The following is a 22,941-nucleotide window of genomic DNA, read 5'->3' as shown; positions in this document are numbered from 1 at the left end:
CTCAGTAACCGCATGCTAAATTTCGGGACGAAATTTCTTTCAAGTTGGGGATAATGTGACAACTCGAGTTTCCAAGATTCCACTTTCGCATTTATTGCACGTTCACTGTTTGTTTAGTACTTACTTACACAATTTGTTTGCGTTGTAACTGTATACGTTGTGATTTGATAAAGTGTATTGTGATTGTTGCAAGGTTACACAATTGCCACGGCTTTTGCTTTAGCTCATTCTCATTTCGATGAAGCTTTTTTTGTTCATTCAGATACTTTTTATGAAAGCAGCTAATTGAAGACTCACATTTCAGAGTCAATAGCTTCGACATATTGTATATCAAAGATGAGAGAGGCAACCATCAGACTGGTTTATCTAACCTTCTAGTTCTGGGGGTAACCCATTACACCTCCTTCTTGATTCCCATGCGGGGCTAACAACCGATGCAACCTAACCCAATGCCGATAGTGAAGACATCCTCTCCTAAGCTAAGGAAGTACTTCAATGAAGGCATCAGGTGATTTCACCCCTTAAGTAAGGCGGATTAACAAAGACTAGTCTAAGAACAAGATGAAGTAGCAAAGGGGAACTAAATAGCCTTACAGGGAATGGGGTTAGAGAAGGCGGTGAAAGGGTATTGAGCTAGAATGAAACTATAGGGCAACTCTTTATAAAGGAGGGAATCCGTATTGCCAATGCTTGAACAAGACAGCTTATACCTATTAGAGCGATACCAGAAAAAGGACAGAAATCGATCTCTTTAAAGACAGAAAGACTGGTAACCAAGCAAGATAGAAAGAAATGACCGATTGCCATACATAGACTAATGAAAGAGAACAGATTGTTGTTGGCAGGATAAGCACCCTTATTACAGAAAGAGATCGAATGGAATCTTTTTTCTTCTATTATGAGATTTCGAATGACATCTGTAAAAACTAGATGATTCAATGACTACCGATGCTTTGCTTTGGCGTAGGTGTCTGTTAAATGTTGTTTGGGATGCTCTAGTAGTTGCTCCGTTTTCATCTACGGTTGACGGAACGCAAAGCAAGGACTTCCTGCCCGATCCGATTCCGGGGTTAAAGAAAAGGTCGTGGACAAGAAAGCGGTTAAAACTGCCCCTTATGATGAAGGGAGGGGAGCTGCAACGACCCTTTCAGTGGTTTTAGGCGCTAAATGCTGGAAATATAGGTTAGTGCAGGATAATAAATATCCACACTTTCTAATAGCTATAGCCGAGACTTTTGTTGATGGAAGCGGATAGACGAAGTGACTTGATTTAAAGTAAGCAACGAGAGGCAATAAGGTCCCGATGTCACTCTTTATTTTCTTTTTTTTGTTTTTTGACTGACGGATCGGTCACTCCTCAACCAACTAAGACATTTCTGAGCAGTTCCCCTCACCCCCTATCACTTAAAGGCAGAGCTAACCCAACATTCTACTGCTCTCTAAAGGGCCTGCCTATTCAATTAGTCAAGTTTGGAGAACATAGTACTAGGACTTGCTAGATGAAAGACCTTGATTGGTGAAGGGCTTAAAAGTTAGGTAGCTGCTATCTATCGGATCTTTTCTAAGAGGTTAGGTAGGTGGTTGAGTCGAAGCGGAGAAGGAGACTAAGTCACCGGTCGTGCCGGGATTGATTTCCTACTTCCAGTTGAATGAGGGCCACACAGTCGTCAACCCTGCTGGAAGTGCTTTCTAGATCCAATCTCCTGGTCTTTCATTCGCTATTCGAATGTCTGGACCAGTAGAAATGTATGAAAGGTGGTCTTGCCCTTTCCTTTACAACTAGTAGCTAGTAGCTCCGTCATTGATCTCTCCTCTTCCCGGCTGGTTGTGACTCGTATGTCCAGCCAACGACTATCGATTCCTAACGAATCCATAGATTCTTCTACCATTCGACCAGATCTTCTAGATTGTATTCTCATTCTCCGGCCTAGAGCAACTTTACTAATAAGGGAAAAGCCCTTAACTTAATTTAATTCATATTAGATTAGTATAATATAAAGCGCTTGCGCCCAACCGGCTTTCCGCCTCCGTTTGGTCGTGCTACTATGATGTAACGTGCCGTTGTCCCGAGGCATTTTAGGGCCCCTCTTTTATCTCCCTTAAAGTCCTTTATGGATTTCAAGTCGGGAATAGAGCTGTGACTTATTCGGCCCTATATCACAATTCATTAATTCTCGGGCATAGCTGTTCACGAAACGTGGCATGGAACATCTATCGGCGGCGGGTTAATTCCGAGCGAGAGGTCAAACCAATCCCATTCATCCTGGTATGATCTGAACGGATCTTGTTGAATGAATTGATATATTGTTCTATGCCCTAATTCTTGTTCATTTTTTCCTACTCGGGCCTGCCGTACTTCCTTTGACTACTCCTGAGATATAGTGGAAACATTTTGTTATGGTGGAGAGTGGGGAGTGAAAACACCAATGCAACAGAGAACGACCACATGAATTGGAATCCGCTTAACTTATTAAGACAGACGACCGAGAAAGAAAGGCTCCGTGTTCTCCAAGTGGTTGATCTTAGCTTAGCGTGCTAGCCGCTGCTTCATTTTGTATAGTGATAACGCTTTCTCTTTCTTAACGCTTCGCCCCCCCCTTGTATAGTAAGGGGAACTTTGGTTGCGCAGCTTTCTCTTATACTTATAGGGGTCTATTTTCTCTGACTTGACTCAGCTTGACCTACTTGACTCAGCGGTTAGAGTATCGCTTTCATACGGCGAGAGTCATTGGTTCAAATCCAATAGTAGGTAAAACCGGCCGAAAGCCCCGCTTTTGCCAGCATGCCAGCAAGCACGGACTGGCAGCAAGGAGTCAACTGAATGACCAAAGCATTGGTTGCTTCCGCTTGTGGCCTTCTTCGAGCGCCTTAACACCTTAATATCAAGTCACCCCCTCTTCCACAAGTAGGTGGAGACCAGGAGAGCCGGAAACCCCAACGGGAACCCTTCACCGCGCCACGTGATTCTTTCGCGAAGCGCTCTCTCAGATGTTTCCACTCCTGCCCCCACAAGCGAAGAGGTTTCAAGATACCAGTCGACCGAGTGAAAGTGAACAGCTCCTAGCAAATCTTCTAGAGAGCGTACCCTTTGTTTCTACTCTTTCTCTCTTCTAAAAAGAACTCAAAATCGAAAAAAGAAAAAAAGAATCTTTTGTTTTTGTTTTTTTTTCCTGTTTTTGGCCGTCGGGACTCCTTGAAGCTCAATCAAAGTACATTTTCCAGCCCCTTTTTATCTCGATCTGCATAACTTATTCATCTGGTAAGTCTGTAGCCAGAGGTGAATCATCGGGGATAGGATGTGCTGCAAGGAAGTTAGCCAAGATGGTTCCATATATGGGTACAGAATAGAATCCGTCCAAAGTTAGGTACCTGAGACAGATGTCGAGAGCCATCACATAAGGAAGATATTGATAAATAAGCTTCAAGTCGGGTATCCGTATCGGTGGCTGTTGGCAATTTCGTTAATAGAGGAAAGACTTAATAGGAACCCCCTGCCGACGTCAATCTGATACCTTTTTCTCGTTTTTTCATTGATTTTCTTGCTTTATTTCCACTATTAACATGGAAGGGAAAGGTACCACTGAACACAAACTTAATATATCTTTTTTAGCCGAAAAACATTTTTAAAAGGTGAATTTAGGATGTTTAAAGTTTTATATTCCAGGTTTTTCGAGTTAGGTTCCAGTATTGCATATGGTTTATATAATGTTAGTAGTAAGGTGAGGTTCTCTCTCTAAGAGTGGCGATTTGGGCGACTTGGCTTCTTCGTGCAAACCCTACCAGATTATTGCTGATCCGTTTCGATTGAACTTGATTATCATTCATTAGAAGGTAATCATCTGCAATCAAATCTAGTTTTAGTTAGGGTTCTGCCGTTTTATTTCCTGATTGTCAAAGGGGTGCGGCTGCCGTCTTGATTAGGGTTCATCGGCGAGGCATATTCATCAATTGTTTCTTCGGCGAGGGTTCTCCAAAGGGTATTCGAATTAGGGTTTGTGTCGGCGCTGATTTCTGGTTTGCAAACGAATTCAGAGATGTTTCAGACTAGGGTTTTTGCGGCTGATTACTAACCTATTTACGGTTTTCATTGATTTTCTCCAAAGTGTAATCGAATTAGGGATTGTTGTCGGCGCTGATTTCTGGTTTGCAAACGGAAGACGATTTTGTTTTTGTTTGTCGGCAAGATATTTTGGTGGTTGACGGCTATCTCCTTTGCTGATTGACGGCTGCTAGGGTTTAGATGGATGATCTTAGCGGCTCTGGTGGAAATCAACAGGATGTTCGTGGGAAGCCGCGGGCATCGTTTGAAGAAATTGCTGCACGTTTTCTTGATGTAGAAGGGAATACTTTGCAGCCAAAACGTGGTATCAACATCATTGATAAACTCACTAGGGTCATTACTCCGGTTCAGTTGGATAAGTCCTCGCCAACAACGGGTGTTCATGGAGTGAATGTGTTGAATCCATTGGCTGGTAACTCGAACTCAAGATTTTCGGGGGTTGTGGAACCTTTATCTTTTGCTAGCGTTGTGAACACCGAAAAGGAGAAGGTAAAGGTTAATTTTCGGATGATGGAATCTAGCGAGTCGGTTGATGGTGCTGATGTGGTTATTCCATTGTCTTCGGTCAAGCAAGTCTCAGACAAGTATGCTAACACGTTGTATGGATATTTTCTGGGCAAACGGCTGGCTTTTCCTGTGGTGGATTATTTTGCAAAGAACAACTGGGTTAAATATGGTCTCTCTAGACTAATGATGAATGCAAACGGGTTCTTTTTCTTTAAATTCAAAACAAAGGAAGGGATGGATAAATTGGTGGAGGATGGTCCTTGGTTGATCAGAAATGTTCCGATAATCTTGAAGGAGTGGTCGGCCTCTGTCAAGTTGGAAAAAGAAGACATAAAGGCTATCCCTGTTTGGGTTAAGATGCATGAAGTGCCGTTAGCAGCATATACTGAGGACGGTCTTAGTTTGCTTGCTTCTAAGATAGGGGTGCCTAAGATGCTAGATTCATACACTGCTACAATGTGTGCTGAGTCATGGGGAAGAAGTAGTTATGCTAGAGCTCTCATTGAAATTCAAGCCGGGGCTGAGTTAAAGAGGAGTGTTACAGTTGCAATCCCATCTTTACAGGGTAATGGTCACTCAATGGCGGAGGTGAAAATAGAATATGATTGGGAGCCGTTAAGGTGCTCTTCTTGTTGCGTGTTTTGTCATGAGGATAACTCGTGTCCAAAGAGGCCTCAGGTCGTTTCGAGTGGGGAGTCTAGTAAGAAAATTGATGATTTTCAGGTTGTGGGTGCAAAGAAGAAGAAATCTACTAACCAAGGTCTTCACATGAAAAATCAGAAGCCTAAGGTAGTGTACAGACCAGTTGTAAACCCTAAACCAATCTCGTCCTTGAAGAAGCCGGTGAACAATCAGGTATCAACGTCAAACCCTTTTGATGCACTTAAGGATGATGATGGTGGACATGGAGGTAGTACTGTGGGTCGTATAGAGAAGAAGGAGAAAAAGTCGAGTGACAGGCAGGATTCAGATGAAGAGGAGGTCGAAGAAGTCTACAATGAAACTAGTGCATTTATGACATCGGGTACTCATCCGTTCTCTTCGAAAGCAAGGGCAAGCACCTCCTCCACAAAATTCTCAAATGGATAGGCTTCTTTTGGTTCGTTTGAAGGGGTTGCCGGTTTGTGGCAACTTTATTTTTGATGATGGCGGTTGAGGATTTTGTTTTTGTTTTTTCCATTGTTTTGTCTACTAGATCATGATGTATAGTACGCTAGGTAACGGGGTGTCATAGTTGTTTTGTTTTTGCTGGGTCATACATATATGGGGCATGTCCTATATATGAACTAGTGTGGAACACATCCTCACTACTTGTACTTATTTGTGGTTGCATTTTAATAGATTCACCGGGGTAACCCTTTACCCAAAAAAAAAATGTTAGTAGTAAGGCTTTGTTAAGAAGTTTCTCTCTTTGTGCCTTTAAACCTGAAGGGAGTTATGGCATTTGAGTTGAGTTACTAATAAGGGAGCAATGCAGTGTAGAGAGATAATAGCAGTCTAGGGAGGGAGTCACTGTTTATAAAGAGAATAGCTTGAGAGTGAGATCAGAGTAGGACCTGTTAGAATCATACCGAAGCCATACCCAGGTCATACCCGAACTCACCTCCCATTACCCCTTGAAAATAGGGCTTCCAACCCCTAGTTAAGGACCTTAGTCTAGCTTTCCTGTTTAGCTGCTTTCCATTCATCCATCTCCTCCTGGAAGGACAGAATGGTAGGGGAGGCGAGAATCACTGGTAAGCGTTGGCCTGGAGCTCTGCAGTTGATCCGTTGGGTAGGAATAAGAGTCATTAATGGCTTTCGAGATGAGGCAACGAACCACTCTTCCTGGGTAATGCGCCTAAGAAACTGTGCCTATGTCACTGTTCCGGTTGTTGGGAACGGTCATGGTGTAGCCTGTGCAGAAGATGAGTGAGATGTATCTCGACAATTTGAAAGCCATTCAGGAGATACCGATCCCCCGATCTAACTGAGAAAGAAGTTCACGGATTACGAGAACAGATATTCAGCACTAGAACGGACTTGCTGCGCATTCGCTTGGGCTGCTCTGGCAGTACATGCTTTATCACACAACTTGGCTCATCGCTCGCATCGGCGCACTGAAATACATATTCTAGAAAGCCTCTCTCTCTGGGGGGGATAGCAAGGTGCCAAATGCTCCTGGCAGAATACTACATTGTTTTCAAGACTCTCAAAGCCATCAAAGGCCAAGCACTGCCAGTGTGTTCACGGGTAAAAGGTATCTTCCTGACCACTATCCAAAGGATTCAAGCCTCTAAGACAGTCCCATCATTCTTAAGAGTCTTTATTTGTAGCTAAAGGCAGAGGGTCTGTTACAAACAGGTGCGGAGAATAAGTTAAGGTGACTTGGGAAGAAGGGCTTGGAAGAGCAATGCGTAGAATCAGTTGTTGATTTCGCCCATTGTTGTTGCGAGCTCCATTGTAGTTGGAGCGAGAGGAACGATTATCAGAAGAAGCTGAAGTCTGAGACACAAAGGCTGATTGCTGCTCACTGTGTTGTGCAGCTTGTATGCGATGAAGATACGATTCTTGGTTAAGGACCTTAGTTCGCAGCTCCTCAAACGATGGAACAGTCTTAGTGTCGTAGATGGTTGTAACAAAAGCTTCATATTCAAAGGGCTTTGGAGTGAAAACTACTTTGGGGTCATAGAAGAGAGTTGATAGCAGCCAAGGCATCAACCATAGACTTCAGTTCCCGTAAATAGGCATCCATAGGCGTGTTACCTTTCCTGTTATTCTGAATATCGAACTTTAATTTCATTTCTTTAGCCGTGGACTGATAAAAAAATCTTTGCTCTAAAGCCATCCAAACATCCATATATGTTTTGTTTTCATATTCTATTGTAGATTTCCATCAACATGTCCACGGAGAGTGTCGCGTTCAACCAAGAGCGAACACTTTGATCCGTTCTCACCCAAGCACTATAAGCGGGGTTGAGATTGTTGGACTCTGTATGCCCAAGACACATATTAAATTGATGTGGCTAGTACGTTATGATTCAAGTCGAGTCATACCCAAATACAAGCTAGACAAACACTTATAATATTTATTTGTGATATGATCAAACAAACAAATATTAACACTTGTAATATTTAGAAATTGGTTTTCTAAATAATTGCACTTGACAAACTAATAAATTATATGGATAATTTATTTTGAGAGAATATTTTATTTTGTTATTTAATGGGTTAAATAACTTCATAAAAGTTATATAAAGTCTTGTGAACTTATGATGTTATATTTTATAAAAGTTATAAAATAAACAAGACTTAAATTTTATAAAAGAAATTTGAATTTTTTTTATAAAATAAAGCTTAGGCTGCCACCTCCATGGGTCTTCCCAAGGAATTTTTGGCCCAATCAAACAACATGCAATTGTCATAATTAGAGGGTTTTTGATTGGACAAAATGGGTGGTAGTCTCTCTCTTCCTTTTATAATATTTTTTGTATGACAAAAATATAGAAGACTAGAGATATAATTTTTCAAGTAAGACTTGAAATACTCTCTCAAAATTTCGGCCAAAAGAAGGTGGTTTCCAACGGTTTTCAAGTTTGAAAATCAAGTGCAAGATCACTAGATAAAACCTCTCAAAATTCGGCCATGTATGGTTTATTATGAGGGATTATTCAAGTGAGTTCATAAGTGTAGAAATCCTAGCTGAACATAAGGTGTTTGTTGGAAGGCTTGGGGTATACAAGCTTGAGGTCTTCTACACTTGAAGGCAACCGTTCAAGAAGTATCATCCTTTTCATATCCTTTACTCCTTGGAAGGTAGTATTCTAAACACCCTATGGTTGTGTTTTATTTATATTGATAGCATGCATGTTCGTATATGGATCCGGTTATTGGGTTTTACATATAAAATGGGTTTTATATCTTGTAAGTAACATGTTTTAAATAAAATTTTCCGCTGCGTTTTTATTTTATACGGATAAAATACTTTGATAAACATGTGAAAAACCCAACAATGGCATCTAGAGCCGCTTATATGAGTGTATGCTTCATAGGATATGAAATTTTCGGGTTTCGGGTTTGGTTAAACCCTATGGCCGAAATTTTATATATGGTTATCCATTTGTTTTTCAAGATTATTTTCTTACATGCATAAAAAGTATCTTGAAAAATTATGTCATTTGGATGATTGTTTTGTTTGGAAAAAAAACCCACTTTTCGGTTTTTTCATTCTTGACCGAAAATGTAGGTTGTAAAAATGAAACCATTTTTTGCTTCTTGATTTTATATATGTAGATATATATATTTTGGTATTCATAACCTAGCCATGACCTTATGAATCTTTGTGTTTGTGATTTGTATTTAATTATTTCAAAGGTTGTAATAATTATTATTTTTGTTCTTCCATTTGTAAAGTTATGTAATGTATTTATTTTCATTTGGTATGTAAAATAAATAGATTAGGTGCATTTCATTTTACTAGAAAACATGTATTAGGATATTTTTTTGTAAAAGAAGATGCACACAAAAATGCGGTTTTGGCTAATTTCGGGCCTAAAGGACTTCATAGTTCTTAACGGGATTTTAGCCCGATAACCAAAACACATTTTTGAAGTCCAAAGGAGTTTGGAGCTGAATATAAAAGACATTTGGAAGCCCAAAGAAAGTGAAGAAATCACAACACAAGAAGAAGACTTGAAGCATTTGGATGCGGGATCAAGTGGGAGTTCAACGACACATTATTTGTGTCTATATTCACCCTTTAGGAAGGACATTTTGACACACTTGTTTCGGCTAACAAGTGTGGTCAAAATAGTTGGCTATGGTTATGCACATATTGATATGTGGTTTGTGCTTGTGTGGTTGCTTATTTTATTGTTTGGATGATATTTGGATATGCATGCTTAACAAACTAATAATCAACAAGCTTAAAATTGGTTCTTAACAAAATCATTAAAATTGGTTATTAAAAATTAATGATTTTTATAATAAAATGGGTTTTATTAAAATAACCATGAAAAATTTGTTTTCACAAAAGTACCAAGGATTTGAATGCATGCAAATGTATGGTACATAAGTTTTTTTTTTTTTTGGGTAAAGGGTTACCCCGGTGATTCTATATATTCACATCAAAAAAACTCAAGTAGTGTAGAGAGTCTACACTAGTTCAATCATGAGACATGCCCCATGAAAGTAAACAAGCAAAACAAAAATAACCCAACGACAACCAAAACAAGGGAAACCAACTAGACAAAAATCTAGACATAACAATAAAAATAATAACTAATCAGCCCCCATCGTCATCCTTATCTTTCGTATGAATCTCCCATTCTCTAAGAAGGTTACGCACCCTAACGGTATTCTTCAGCTTAGCTCCCATCAACTTGTATCGCACTGTATTCATGATTACATCACTAACCGTCTCAGGAGGTCTTAACTGATTTTTAAATAGCCTGGCATTCCTCTCTTGCCAAATACTATACGCTGCAGCCGCTACAAGTAGTTTAGCAACATAAGTATCGGCCCTTCTTTGATGATCACGATTACAAAGCCATTGAACAATATCCGTCCATCTCGGCGAAATAGAACTCATTCCGACCCTGTCTCTAACTTTAAGCCACACTTGAGTTGAGTACTTACATTCAAAAGATAGGTGCGGATGAGAATCAACATTCTCATAGCACAATAAACAGCACATCATATTCATGTTTTTTCTTCTAGATAAATCCCATTGCAGAATTTTATCTTGCGTAAGGAGCTTACCTTTCATAATTAACCATATCATGAATGCGTGTCTAGGGATACACCGGGCAAACCAAACAATGCTACACCAATCCACTTCCGGTTCTCTATGCTGAAGAGAGTGCCAAACACCAGAAGAAGAAAATTCGTTAATGTCACTACCATCTTTCCATAACAATCTGTCAACTTTCAAGGGATCTAAATGAACATGATCAATCTGATTAAGAACAGGAAAAATATCCCTCCAAGCAGTAGGCCACAACCAAGAACCATCAGCATACACATCGGCCACCCGGTTGTCCAATCTAAAATCAGCATCAGAAATATTTCTTGGCGATATAAAATCGCCCAACTCACTCCAATAATCAAACCAGGCTGAAGTATTACCACCATTCCCTAGCTCCGACCATATATGATTTCTAATTAAAGGCCTCATCTGAATAAGTTTTCGCCAAGACCAACAACTATTCGTAGGCGTTTTACAAATCCAGAAGCTCTTATGTTTTAAATGATAGGAATGAACCCATTTAACCCACAGAGACTCACGATTGGAGACAATACTCCAAATATGAGACGACATCAGAGCTTTATTCATATCCCCAATACGCCTAATACCCAAACCCCCTTCATATTTAGGCGTACATACCAATTTCCAAGAAACTTTTGATTTACCTTTATTGAAAGATGAATCCTGAGACCATAAGAAATTTCTCATTTTAGCTTCTAATTCCTGAATAATCCGAGCTGGCAAGATAAAGACCGAAGACCAATAAATATGCATTGAAGAGAGCACAGAGATAATAAGTTGAAGCCTTCTTGCAAACGATAAAAGCTTATTCCTCCAATGCATAATTCGCTTTTCTAATCTTTCAACAAGCACACGACAATCATTATAACCAATCCTAGCAGAAATCAGGGGCACCCCCAAGTACTTCACAGGTAACTTTCCTTCTGTAAAAGGCATAATATCCAGAATAGCTTGTTTGACCTGATTCTTTACATTACAAAAGAAAACAGTACTTTTCTGGTTACTAGGCACTAACCCCGACATCTTTGTAAATTTCGAGAGAGAAGACATAATACACCTAGCCGAATTCACCTCTCCTCTAGCAAACAGAAATAAATCATCCGCAAAACACAGATTAATAATCCGCTGCCTTTCACATCTGTTATGGAACTTGAAAGAAGAATCAATTCGGACCGAATGATGAAGAATACCCGTTAAGACCTCCATAACAAGAGTAAATAAATAAGGAGACATTGGATCTCCTTGCCTTAGCCCACGATTACCCTTGAAAAAACCATGCACTGCACCATTAACACAAACCGAAAAAGAGGTAGTAGACACACATAGCATAATCCACTCCACCATCTTACTGTTAAACCCAAAACCAATCAGCACACTTTTAAGAAACCTCCAATCTACTGTATCATAAGCTTTCTGAATATCAACTTTAAATGCACATCTTGGAGGACCCACATCTCTATGATAATTATGCATTAATTCTTGCGTTAAAAGAATGTTATCCGAAATCTTTCGTCCCGGAACAAAGGCAGACTGGTTTATGCTGACAATATTATCAAGAGCTCCCTTTATTCTTTCTGCAATAATCTTACTGATGCATTTGTAGAAAACATTGCAACAAGCAATCGGCCTAAAGTCCGTAACAAGCAACGGAGTCGAAACCTTAGGAATAAGCACAATAAGAGTATGATCCAATTCCCGGAGCAGGTTACCAGTATCAAAAAAATCTTTAACGACATTATAAACATCATTGCCAATTAAAGACCAAGCACTTTTGAAAAAGCAGCCGTATACCCATCTGGCCCAGGAGCTTTGCCATTACCAATAGAAAACATCGCCTTCTTGACCTCCTCCACCGTTATCTGTCTAACCATATAAGTAGCAACATCATGGGATAACCTTTTCGGAAATAAATCCGGAGCCGGCTCAAGCGATATGTCACCCTGAGAACCAAAAAATTTTTCATATTGCTGAACAAAAGCTTTATACACCATGTCACCCTCATAGAGAGTCCCTCCCGAATCACTAATAACATCAATTCTGCTAAAATGATTTTTGGCTTTCAAAGAAGAATGAAAAAAAGCAGTATTCATGTCACCCGCAGCTAGCCAATCCACCTTAGATTTTTGTTTTAAGAACCGCTCCTCATCCAACAAAGCATCCTGTAATTCACGGTTAGTAGCAGTCTCCTCGGCCCGTAGATCACCATTAGACGGGTCCTTATCAATGTTTTGTTGAATGACATCCAACTTCATTCTCAGATTTTCTACTTTCTTATGAAGATTTCGTTGCTTGAAAAGTAACGATCTAAATGGGTTTTTCAGCAACCGAAGTTTTTTGACAACTTTAAACTAATAGACACCATCAACATTTGAATTCCAATATTTTTCAACCGTCTCTAAAAATTCTGGTTTAAAGACCAGAAAATTAGCGAATTTAAAAGACCTTGGCTTCATTTGCATAGCTTCCGGGATAGAAAGAATACATGGGCAATGATCCGAAATACGATACGGCTTGAAAATGGCAACCGAGTTCGGGTATTCAGCCACAAACGGAGTGTTTCCCATAATTCGATCAATTTTCTTTAGTAACCCAACCCCTTGTTTCGGCTTTTGGTTCCATGTAAAATGGATACCCGTCCTATTAATATCAACCACTTCAATGTCATCAATACACGCTTGAAACTCCCTCATACCAATAGATATCGAAGACGTTCCCATAGATTTATCCTCAATATTTAGAGCCGAGTTAAAATCTCCCATAATACACCAAGGTTTATTAGCAACAATAGTTTTATACAAAGAAAGTTGATTCCACAAATCTCTACGGGTAGCATAATAATTTGCAGCATAAACAATTGAACAAAAAACCATCCTTTTATCCAATTTAAAAACAAGTTGGAGATGCATAACCTGAGACGACTGCGCTAGGATCATCACATCAAAAATAGCCGGATTCCACCCAATAATAATTCTCGTGCCTTTGTCACAGCATCCTCCATTTGATGTCCAATCCCAAGACCGAAACACAGTTTTACAGACTTTATCCAATTTATCAACATTCACATGGGACTCTAAAATAGCACACAAACTTAATTTATAATCCTTCACTGCCTGTCGAACCTCCATTTGTTTAAGCGGGCGGTTCAACCCCCTTATATTCCAAACCGCGAGACTAACCATCAGTAACTACCTGAGAAGGAGTGCTCTCCCCTTGTTTGCTCTTTATATTTAGAGATCCTTGCTGCATGAAAACATCCATTTCATTGTACACCTCGTCAACATCATCATCCGTATCCTCCTGGCCCTTGCCGGATGTATTCTTGCTAGTACCCGCCTCCGATTCAACTTGGTTCAAAACATCAAAAGGATTATTCGATTTAACAGGCATAGATGTTGAAACATTTTTGACATTCGGCTGAACCTTGGAACCCACCGGCCGATATTCAAATTTATTTTTTTGTTTGTTTACCGGAATACCAACCTTTGCAGCCGCTTTCTTTCCATGAACTTCCGTATAACCATCCTGATCCACATTCGGAACCTTTTTCACTTGCCGGTTTCTTTGAACATTGCTGTTGTGATCAACATGTCTGACATTCTTCATTGGCTTTTTCGGACACGTCTCATTAGAATGTCCAAACACACAACATGTAGTACACCGATGTGGACTCGTATTCCACATACATCGTTTCCTTAATAAATCCCTCCCCCTCAGGTTCAGGTATTGCCATAGTAATCTCCTCACGAAGCTCCTTATCAGCTGAAATCTCCACCAATGCTCTAGCATAACTGCTTCGTCCCCATGAGTCCGTGCACATAGATGTTGTAAACGAGTCCAGCATCTTTGGCTCCCCAATCGTTGTAGCTATCAGACTGAGTCCATCTTCCGTATAAGCCGCAATAGGAACCTCATGAATTTTCACCCAAACCTGAACTTGCTTTACTTCTTTCTTCTCCAATTTAGTCGTAGGAGTCCATATATTCAAAAACAATGGTTGTGACCTGATAATCCACGGACCATCTTTAAGCACGTTCAACATTCCATCCTCATTACTAAACTTGAAGAAGAAAAAGCCGTTAGCATTCATCATCGTCTTTTGCAAACCATACTTCTTCCAATTAACTTTAACAAAGTAGTCAACAACCGGGAAAGCAACCCGGTCCCCCAAAAAATACCCGTATATAGTATTAGACAATTTCTCCTGCACGGTTCGTACGGATTCCTTGGGGAGAACAACGTCACACCCTTCATGCACAACCGAGCTAGACAAAGAACGGAAATTAACTTTCTGATTATTAATACCTGTGACCGAATCCGCATACGACTTAGGGGTAGAGCTACCCCCCTGAATAGTAAGAGATCCCTGACAAACATGCGCAGCCGAAGTAGGGTTTACCCCTTTATCGGCCGAATTAGGGTTTGCATGGGAAACACCCATTGCCGCCCCTCCACATGCACGATCAGCATTCAAATCCACAGGTGTAGATATCTCGAACAGCCCATCAAGAACCGAATTACTATTAGTTGAATACATACCCCGCCTAGGTAGCCGATTATTGCCCTCAATGTTTGTCACTCGCAACCCAATGCCCCGAAACGGTGGTGACTTCTCCTCCGTCCCCGGAGTGACACCCTCCTTCAGCGGATTTTGACCATCACTTCTACCCTCCATGCACCCGAATCACCAGTAAACAATAACTTCCAGCCGAACCAAAGAACAATGACAAAGAGAAAAACCCTAATCCTGAAACCCTAGAGCCGCATCTCAATTCTTAACACATTAACCCAGAGTATCAATCTAGCTAAGTTAAACTCAGTTAACCGCGACCAATAACACCCAGATTAATAAGCTAGAATCTCGAGTACAGCAACTATGGCGGCGATTTAAGAAAGAAACGAAAAACCCTACTTTCAGATTGATTACTATTGCTAACGAGTTCGTTATAGAGATTGGATGAACAACCTCTAATCACAGACTGTTATACAATCGAATCTCAAAGAAAATTAGGGTTCATGATGTGCAAAAAACCGCCCAGGAGAGAGGGAGGGTATGTGTGTTCTAATGGGTTTTCTAAACTAGAATTTTGAAAACTCAAAAATCCCTTTTAATAAAACAAGTCAAACACCATCCTTTTATACAACACTCGAATCACTTGCGAACTCTTTTGTGGGATAAAGGTCGCCAAACCACATTTGAGGGAACTTGTATATTCGAGGTGGGTTTACCATGTTTGTGGGATAAAGGTCACCTAACCACTTATGTGTATAAACTCACACGTGTGTGTAAGTTGGACGACTTGATTTGGAAACCATGAACTTAGGGTCACCGAAGCATGGCGAACAAAAGGTGTTGATGGGATTAAACATGCAAACTAAACATAAAGATGTTCCTAAGGGTAGAACGCTTCGAAACGATCCAAGCGCTTCATGCATGTCGAATGGAGGAACCCCAATCAGTCTCATCTTAAGTCTTTAGGATGACAAAGCCACATTGAAGACCTCGAAAGGCTCATTATGGGTAAAAGGATTTTATCCGTTCTAACGATCAATGAGGGTGGCAACAAGAAAGGGCATCACCCCGACACCAAAGTAAATGTTGCAAATGGAAATGGGCACATCAAAAGGAAAAGAAAAGAAAGGCTAAAGAGCAACCACGAAACCAAAAGAAAAGAAGGCAAAGGTTGCCACGAACGATCCATGCTTTGAGTATAGTGAGATAGGGTATTTGAAGAGGAATTGTCCAACCTATCTCAAAGAGTTGAAAACTAAGAGGGATGCAAGGCAAACCTCATGTACAATATTAATGATACATATTGACCTTAATGTTATTTCTTCTAACACATGGGTATTGGATACCGGATGTGGAACTCATATTTGCAGTTTGTTGCAAGAGTTTAAAAGAAATAAGCATTACAAGAAAGGAGACTATGTTTTGAAACTTCCAAATAGTTTGGAAATTGTTTTGAAAATATATTGTGTGCTCCTAGTTTGACTAGGAACATTATTCAAGTTTCCCTTTTAAGACAATATGGTTTTGATTTAAAGTTTGTAAACAATGACATTTATATTTCGATAAATGACATGTTTTACTTTAAAGCTATGCTTTCAAATGGTATTTATGAATTGGTTCATGATAATACATCATTTGATAGTTCAATGTACCTAGCAATCACCAAGAAACTCAAAATGGATTTGAGTGAGACCTATCTTTGGCATTATTTTCTTGGTCATATAAACAAAGTCGCATGTAAACACTTCGAAAGAATGGTATTTTGGGGACAAATGAAGTTGATTCATTTAATACATGTGAATCTGGTTTACAAGGTAAAATGACAAAGAAACTCTTTAGTAGAAAAGGGCAAAATATTTATTAGGAATCATACATTTGGATGTATGTGATCCTTTTAAGCCAATGAATAGGAATGATGAGAGATACTTCATTACCTTTTCCCGACAACTATAGTAGTTATGGTTATGTGTACTTGTTAAGACACAAAGATGGAGTTTTGAAATGTTCAAAGCCTTCGAAAGGTGAAGTACTAAATCAACTCAATTAAAGTTCTTCGTTCAGATAGATCTGGAATCGAACTCTATTTGGATATGGTTCGGTCTATGATGGCTAGGAGCACATTATCTCTATCATTTTGTGGTTACGCTTTGCTCTCTGCGGCCCGTATGGCCCAAACCAAGAAAGTGGATAAGACACCTTTTGAAATATGGCATGGAAGGGTTCCATCATTATCATATTTAAAGCTATGGGTTGTGAAGCTTATGAGAAGCAATACACCCCAAACAAATTAGAAGTACGATCCACTAAGTGTATCTTTGTAGGATATCCTAAAGATAGTATAGGATATTATTTCTACGATCCAACAGAGCAAAAGGTATTTGTTACTCAAAAGGCTAAGTTCTTGGAACCTAAGTTCCTTATGGAAGGAATTAGTAGAACAATGGAGCTTGATGAGGATCAAGAACCAAAAGCCGATACACGTTTGGTTGATACTAGCAATCAACAAGAGGTTGTTGAAAACGATCAAGTGGTTGATCAATACACACAAAGCATTCGCAGATCTGGTAGAATTAGTAGTCCACCTGAAAGATATGGATTTTCAGGGATGGATACTGTTGGATTCTGTATGCCCAAGACACATATTAGATTGATGTGGCTAGTACGTAATGATCCAAGTCGAGTCATACCCAAATACAAGCTAGACAAACATTTAGAATATTTATTTGTGATATGATCAAACAAATAAATATTTAACACTTATAATATTTAGAAATTGGTTTTCTAAATAATTACACTTGAGAAACCAATAAATTATATGGATAATTTATTTTTGAGAGAATATTTTATTGTCACACCCCGACCACGTAAAACAACAAAACGTGGCGGAAACGTCGGGGAGTGTTGTAACAGAATCATTGTTTCACAACCATGGATTAAACAAATTTCGTTCTATTGAATTAAATGAGTTACAATGTCTTAACAATAAAGAAACATAACAAAAATTAACTAGTCTTGCATCTTTTAATGTCACTAAGGTCTCGTCCAATCCTATGTGAGCATGCATCAATATCATCATCAAATATCATCAACTATTGTACCTGAAACACATGTGAAAATACGTCAGCATAAAAATGCCGGTGAGTACATAGGTTTTATGAAAAATAGGATCCATGACTTAGGTTTAAGAAAATGTTTAACCAAAATCTTGTCATGAATCCAGTTTAAGTGTTTGCTTTTATAAAACGTTTGAAAATCGATGATAGATATGTATAGTTAAAAGAATGATATATGGTTAAATGAATAACACAGTAAAAATGAGTTTGTATAAAACAAACTGTTTTGTAAAACAATGTCTTGTGAAAAATATGTTATTTGTGTAAAAATGTATAAATCCAAATGAATGATTCAAATAACGCTACGCCATGTAATATAATACAAGCACTTATATATAGGAAGTACCAGCGGCGTATCCACCATGCTTGTATCACATTACACACGTCTCGTTACTCAAATCACTTACCCACATAAACCATCAATGTAAATTGCCCATGTCTAAACCGTTGTCAAATGTCAATCAAGTAATGTGTAAACAAAATGTCATGTATGACAAGTGAAATATGTAATCACCAAACCATAGGTAAGAATGCACAAACAATGTACTAAGTATGCGACGGATGGTCATACATAGCATGATACAAAGCATAAAATGTCTTGTAAAACGATGTACTAAATATGCACACAATGGGCATACCTAGCATGTGATGTAAAATGTACTAAGTATGATGAACATACATAGCATGAAATGTCATGTAAAACGATGTACTAAGTATGCTAAGTAAACATACATAGTAAAAACACAATGAAATCATGTACTAATAGTGTACTAATGAACATAGCAGGTGTATGATATAAAAGCATGAAATCATGAAAGTAACAAGTAGGCACATGTGTTTCACACCAAAATGTTTGAAAAACAGTAAAAGAGGGGTCTATGTACTCACTTGAGGGTGCTTAGAAGTCTTAGGATAACCACCAAGCAAAGCTAGAAGATCACGGAATCAAACGGCACCTATATAGGTATCTACTTTAATAAACGGACCTATCGGAGGATCGGGTAGTACAAGGGTTCGTAAACCAAATAAGTATGGGAACTTATGTAATATGGTTTAACAAAGCCTACGTACTAAAACGAAACCTATCCTAAGTGCTTTTGACCCATTACGACCCGTTTAGGTAGCTTACGCCACTTTAACGCGTCGTTTGCGTAAAACGCGTTTGGAATGCCTAACTAGTCCTATGACAAGCAAGATATGCCTTAACATGTTTAATATTGTTGTTAAATCAGTTTAGATGTCAAAAATTTCGTTACATAGACTTAAAATGAATTTATGCGTAAAAAGGGCATTTTGGTAATTTACCTAAGGCATATAAACTACCTATCATATAACTAACTAAACGTCGTGACCATAAGGTATAACCTCGGAAGGTTATTCCCTATACAACTATGGTCACCTAATGTGTTTGGTCGGATCCTAAAGATCGACCAATGGGTCGGGTTCGTAAGCATAAGCGATTGATTAGATCGCTTACCTTTTTTTTTTTTTTTGGTAAAGGAGGGCGGCACCTCCGGTAAATTTTATTAATAACAAAAAATTATATACTCCTACAGGGATTTAGGTTCCCGGGACATGCAACCCAAGGAACACACCACCCCTATCAACATGGGACCTAACAAAATGGGCCAACAAACCCGGTCCCTCGCCCATTCTATACAACCATCAAACACAAACAGTTCACAAATAAAGACCCTATACAAGCAACTATACCAAACGACAAAAACACAAAAAACATCAAAGCACTTTTGCACAAACCAGCAGCCTAAACCAACCTGAAGCTAGCCCACTTCATCCCACCCATCAGCAGCCATCCAGTCTTCAGCACCTCCATCCACCAACAGACTCCATGCCACAACATCCCCGCCTCCAAAATCAGCTAATGCTCCAAACAGCCAAGCCAAACACAGCATCTGAACCTTCAGCCCTTTAACACATAACCTATAGCTACCCGGATCTATATAAAACCAGCCCCTACACCCCCCCCCCAAGACAGCTAAACCACAATAAAATCCAGCCCTGTGCATAACAAAAATCATCTCCTCTCATCATAACTATCAGTAACCAGAGCCTTAAACCCCCAGACCTCGGCAGCCTCTAACACACCTTTACTGTACTTCAATGTTAACCCCATCAACCTCAGCCTAACCTCCTTAACAATCAGCTCAAATAATTGTTGAGGCGCTCTACTAGTATCACTAAATAACCTACCATTCCTCTCCCGCCAAACAAAATACACAGAGGCAGCAACCACCAATCTTTGAATAATCGCCCAAATAGATTTACCATTCTTTTCCCGCTCAATATACGCCACAATATCAGACCAACTAAACGGAATATCTGTCATCCTAGCTTTCACTCTAACCTTCCTCCAAACAGCTTTCGTGTACTCACAATTAAAGAATAAATGTTCATGGCTGTCCGGGCACTTCCTACAAAATGCACATTTTAACTCACCAACCCATCCCCACTTCAGCATCCTATCCTGAGTAAGTAACCTGAATTTACAGGCCATCCAAACAATAAACGCATGCTTAGGAATACACTGACTAAACCAGACAAAACTACTCCACCTCACCACAGCCCCAACATTACAGAGACTGTTATACACATGCTTCACAGAAAAATCCACCAACTTCCCATCTGAGTTCCTCCACTTAACATAATCAAAATTTGAACTATTAAAACTCCCAATCTTAGAAGATACTAACCAAGGATATTTGCTGTGCCATTCTGCTGGAACCATCCACCCATTAGAATTATAAAGTTCAGCCAGCTTAGTATAATGATCAAACCCAGCTGCTTTTTTTTTTGGGTAAAGGGTTACCCCGGTGATTTTATAAATTCACAACCAAAAAAGAACAAGTAGTGTAGAAAGCCTACACTAGTTCAATCATAGGACATATCAATAAACTTCCCCAAATTGCCCTTCTCATGCCATAAATCATGCCATGCAAAGGTATTCAGCCCATTACCAACTATAACCACAAAATTCTCTCTAACCAACCCCCTACTCTGCAGCAAATGACCCCAACTCCACGAATCAGACCTTGTTTCCCCAATTTCCCAAAAACTTCTACCAAACAGTTTATACCTCTTAACCCAATTAACCCATAGAGAATCCTTGTTTGACAATAAATTCCACATGTGTTTAGTCATAAGAGTAAGGTTCTGATTTTTAAGAGATAAAATATTCAAACCCCCACGCAATTTCGGCATACAAACTTCCTCCCACCTTTGCATTATAGATTCATGGCAACGACATTATAGAGATAAAATAAATTCCACATGTGCGAAGACTTTGGAGGGAGTGGGAGATTCATGGCAACGACATTATAGATGATGGTGGCTGAGTAATTTTTGTTTCTCTTTGTATTGGTTTGGTCTAGAGTGTAGTCTAGTGGGTCGTTTCAGTTGCGTTGGTTTTTCTTTTTGGTTTCTTTGTTCTACTTTCATAGGGCATGTCCCATGATTGAACTAGTGTAGATTCTCTACACTACTTGGTTTTTATTGGTTGTGAATATATAGAATCACCGGGGTAACCCTTTACCCAAAAAAAACTTCCTCCCACCTAACACCAGCCATCCCCTTATTACCATCATGATGGTTCCATAAAAAGCCTCTTATCAACCTCTCTATATCTTCAGCCACATTACAAGGCAGAATAAATAAAGAAGACCAATAAATCGTCAAGGAAGAAAGAACTGACTTAATAAGCTGAACTCTCCCAGCATAAGAAAGAAATTTAACCTCCCAATCTGATATCCTGTTCCTCACTTTATCAACAAGGATCTTGCAGAGGTAGAAGGGGTTTGAGGCAAGGTGACCCTATGTCGCCATATCTCTTCACTCTAGTTATGGAGGTCCTTTCGTTACTGCTCCAGCATGGGGCCAGATCTAGCTCAGCTTTCAAGTTCCATGCTCATTGTGTGAAGCAAAGGATCATAAATGTGTCGTTTGCGGATGATCTTTTTATTTTTGTTCATGCTGATTTATTTTCGGTCAAGAAGGTGCGAGATGGTCTTGAGAAGTTTACGAAAGTATCAGGATTGGTGCCAAGTCCGGCTAAGAGTACAGCTTATTTTTGCAATGTGCCTCAAAGTGTAAAACGTGAGATCCTTCATATTATGCCGTTTCGGGAGGGGAATCTTCCGGTTCGTTATTTGGGGGTACCTCTTATTACCACAAAGCTGATGTTTAAAGATTGTAAACCTCTTGTTGATCGCATGGAGAAGAGGATTGATAGTTGGCTAAACAAATCGTTATCTTTTGCGGGCAGACTGCAACTTATCAACTCGGTGTTATCAGCTATGCACATTTATTGGGCCTCAGTCTTCATTATTCCGACCCGAGTTATAAATGATTTGGAGAAGCTGATGAGACGGTTCTTATGGAACGCTCACAGTCAAGGTAAAGTAAAAGCAAAGGTGGCTTGGTCTGATGTTTGTTTACCAAAGGATGAAGGGGGCTTGGGAATTAGGAGTATTTCGGATGTGAATAAGGCTCTTATGACGAATCACCTCTGGAGTATTATTACGAAAAGGAAATCCCTTTGGGTTCAGTGGATCCATCTTCATAAATTAAAGGGTAGGAGCGTTTGGGACATCAATGCTCGGGGTAGTATCAGCTGGGGCTGGCGGAAAATCCTTTCTATCCGGAATGCGGTTCGCCCGTTCATATGGAAGATTGCTAGGAGCGGTTCTCAAATAAACGCTTGGAGTGACAACTGGTGCCAGTTCAGTCCACTTAACTCGTTTATTACGCCGAGATCCATTGCTAATGCGGGTTTTAATATTAATTCTAATTTAGCGGATCTTATTGATGAGAACGGTCAATGGAAGTGGCCTTCTGCGTGGTATGATATTTACCCGGTCTTGATAGGGTTACATGCTCCGCCTTTGACGCAGAATCTGGTTGATAGAACAATATGGAAAGATTTGGAGGGTAATACTCGTCCTTTTGGTTCGATGGAAGTGTGGCATAATACCCGGCATCGGGAACAACC

The 22,941-nt window shown here is 39.6% G+C and overlaps 1 protein-coding gene across 1 annotated transcript; it reads right to left on the bottom strand.

Annotated features, from left to right (window-relative positions):
- Window positions 1-9,830: 9,830 nt before the first annotated feature.
- On the bottom strand, window positions 9,831-12,565 carry LOC110931628. The gene is made up of 2 exons (XM_022175014.1): window positions 12,133-12,565; window positions 9,831-12,037 (listed from the first exon to the last, which is right to left on the bottom strand). Exons 1-2 carry the CDS (start codon window positions 12,563-12,565, stop codon window positions 9,831-9,833), a joined length of 2,640 nt encoding a protein of 879 aa, XP_022030706.1.
- Window positions 12,566-22,941: the final 10,376 nt, after the last annotated feature.

This window comes from Helianthus annuus, chromosome 3 (assembly GCF_002127325.2).
Source record: "Helianthus annuus cultivar XRQ/B chromosome 3, HanXRQr2.0-SUNRISE, whole genome shotgun sequence".
NCBI classification, from domain to species: domain Eukaryota; kingdom Viridiplantae; phylum Streptophyta; class Magnoliopsida; order Asterales; family Asteraceae; genus Helianthus; species Helianthus annuus.
Note: the sequence above shows the minus strand (reverse complement) of the source record. Positions and strands in the feature narration are given on the sequence as shown.

Bases quoted from the DNA above. Each gene is read 5' to 3' on its own strand.
- LOC110931628 (XM_022175014.1), bottom strand. From the start codon at position 12,565: ATGAAGTTGGATGTCATTCAACAAAACATTGATAAGGACCCGTCTAAT. The intron at 12,038-12,132 runs GTAATGGCAAAG...ATGTCGTTAAAG, and splicing joins GAAGGCGATGTTTTCTATTG to ATTTTTTTGATACTGGTAAC.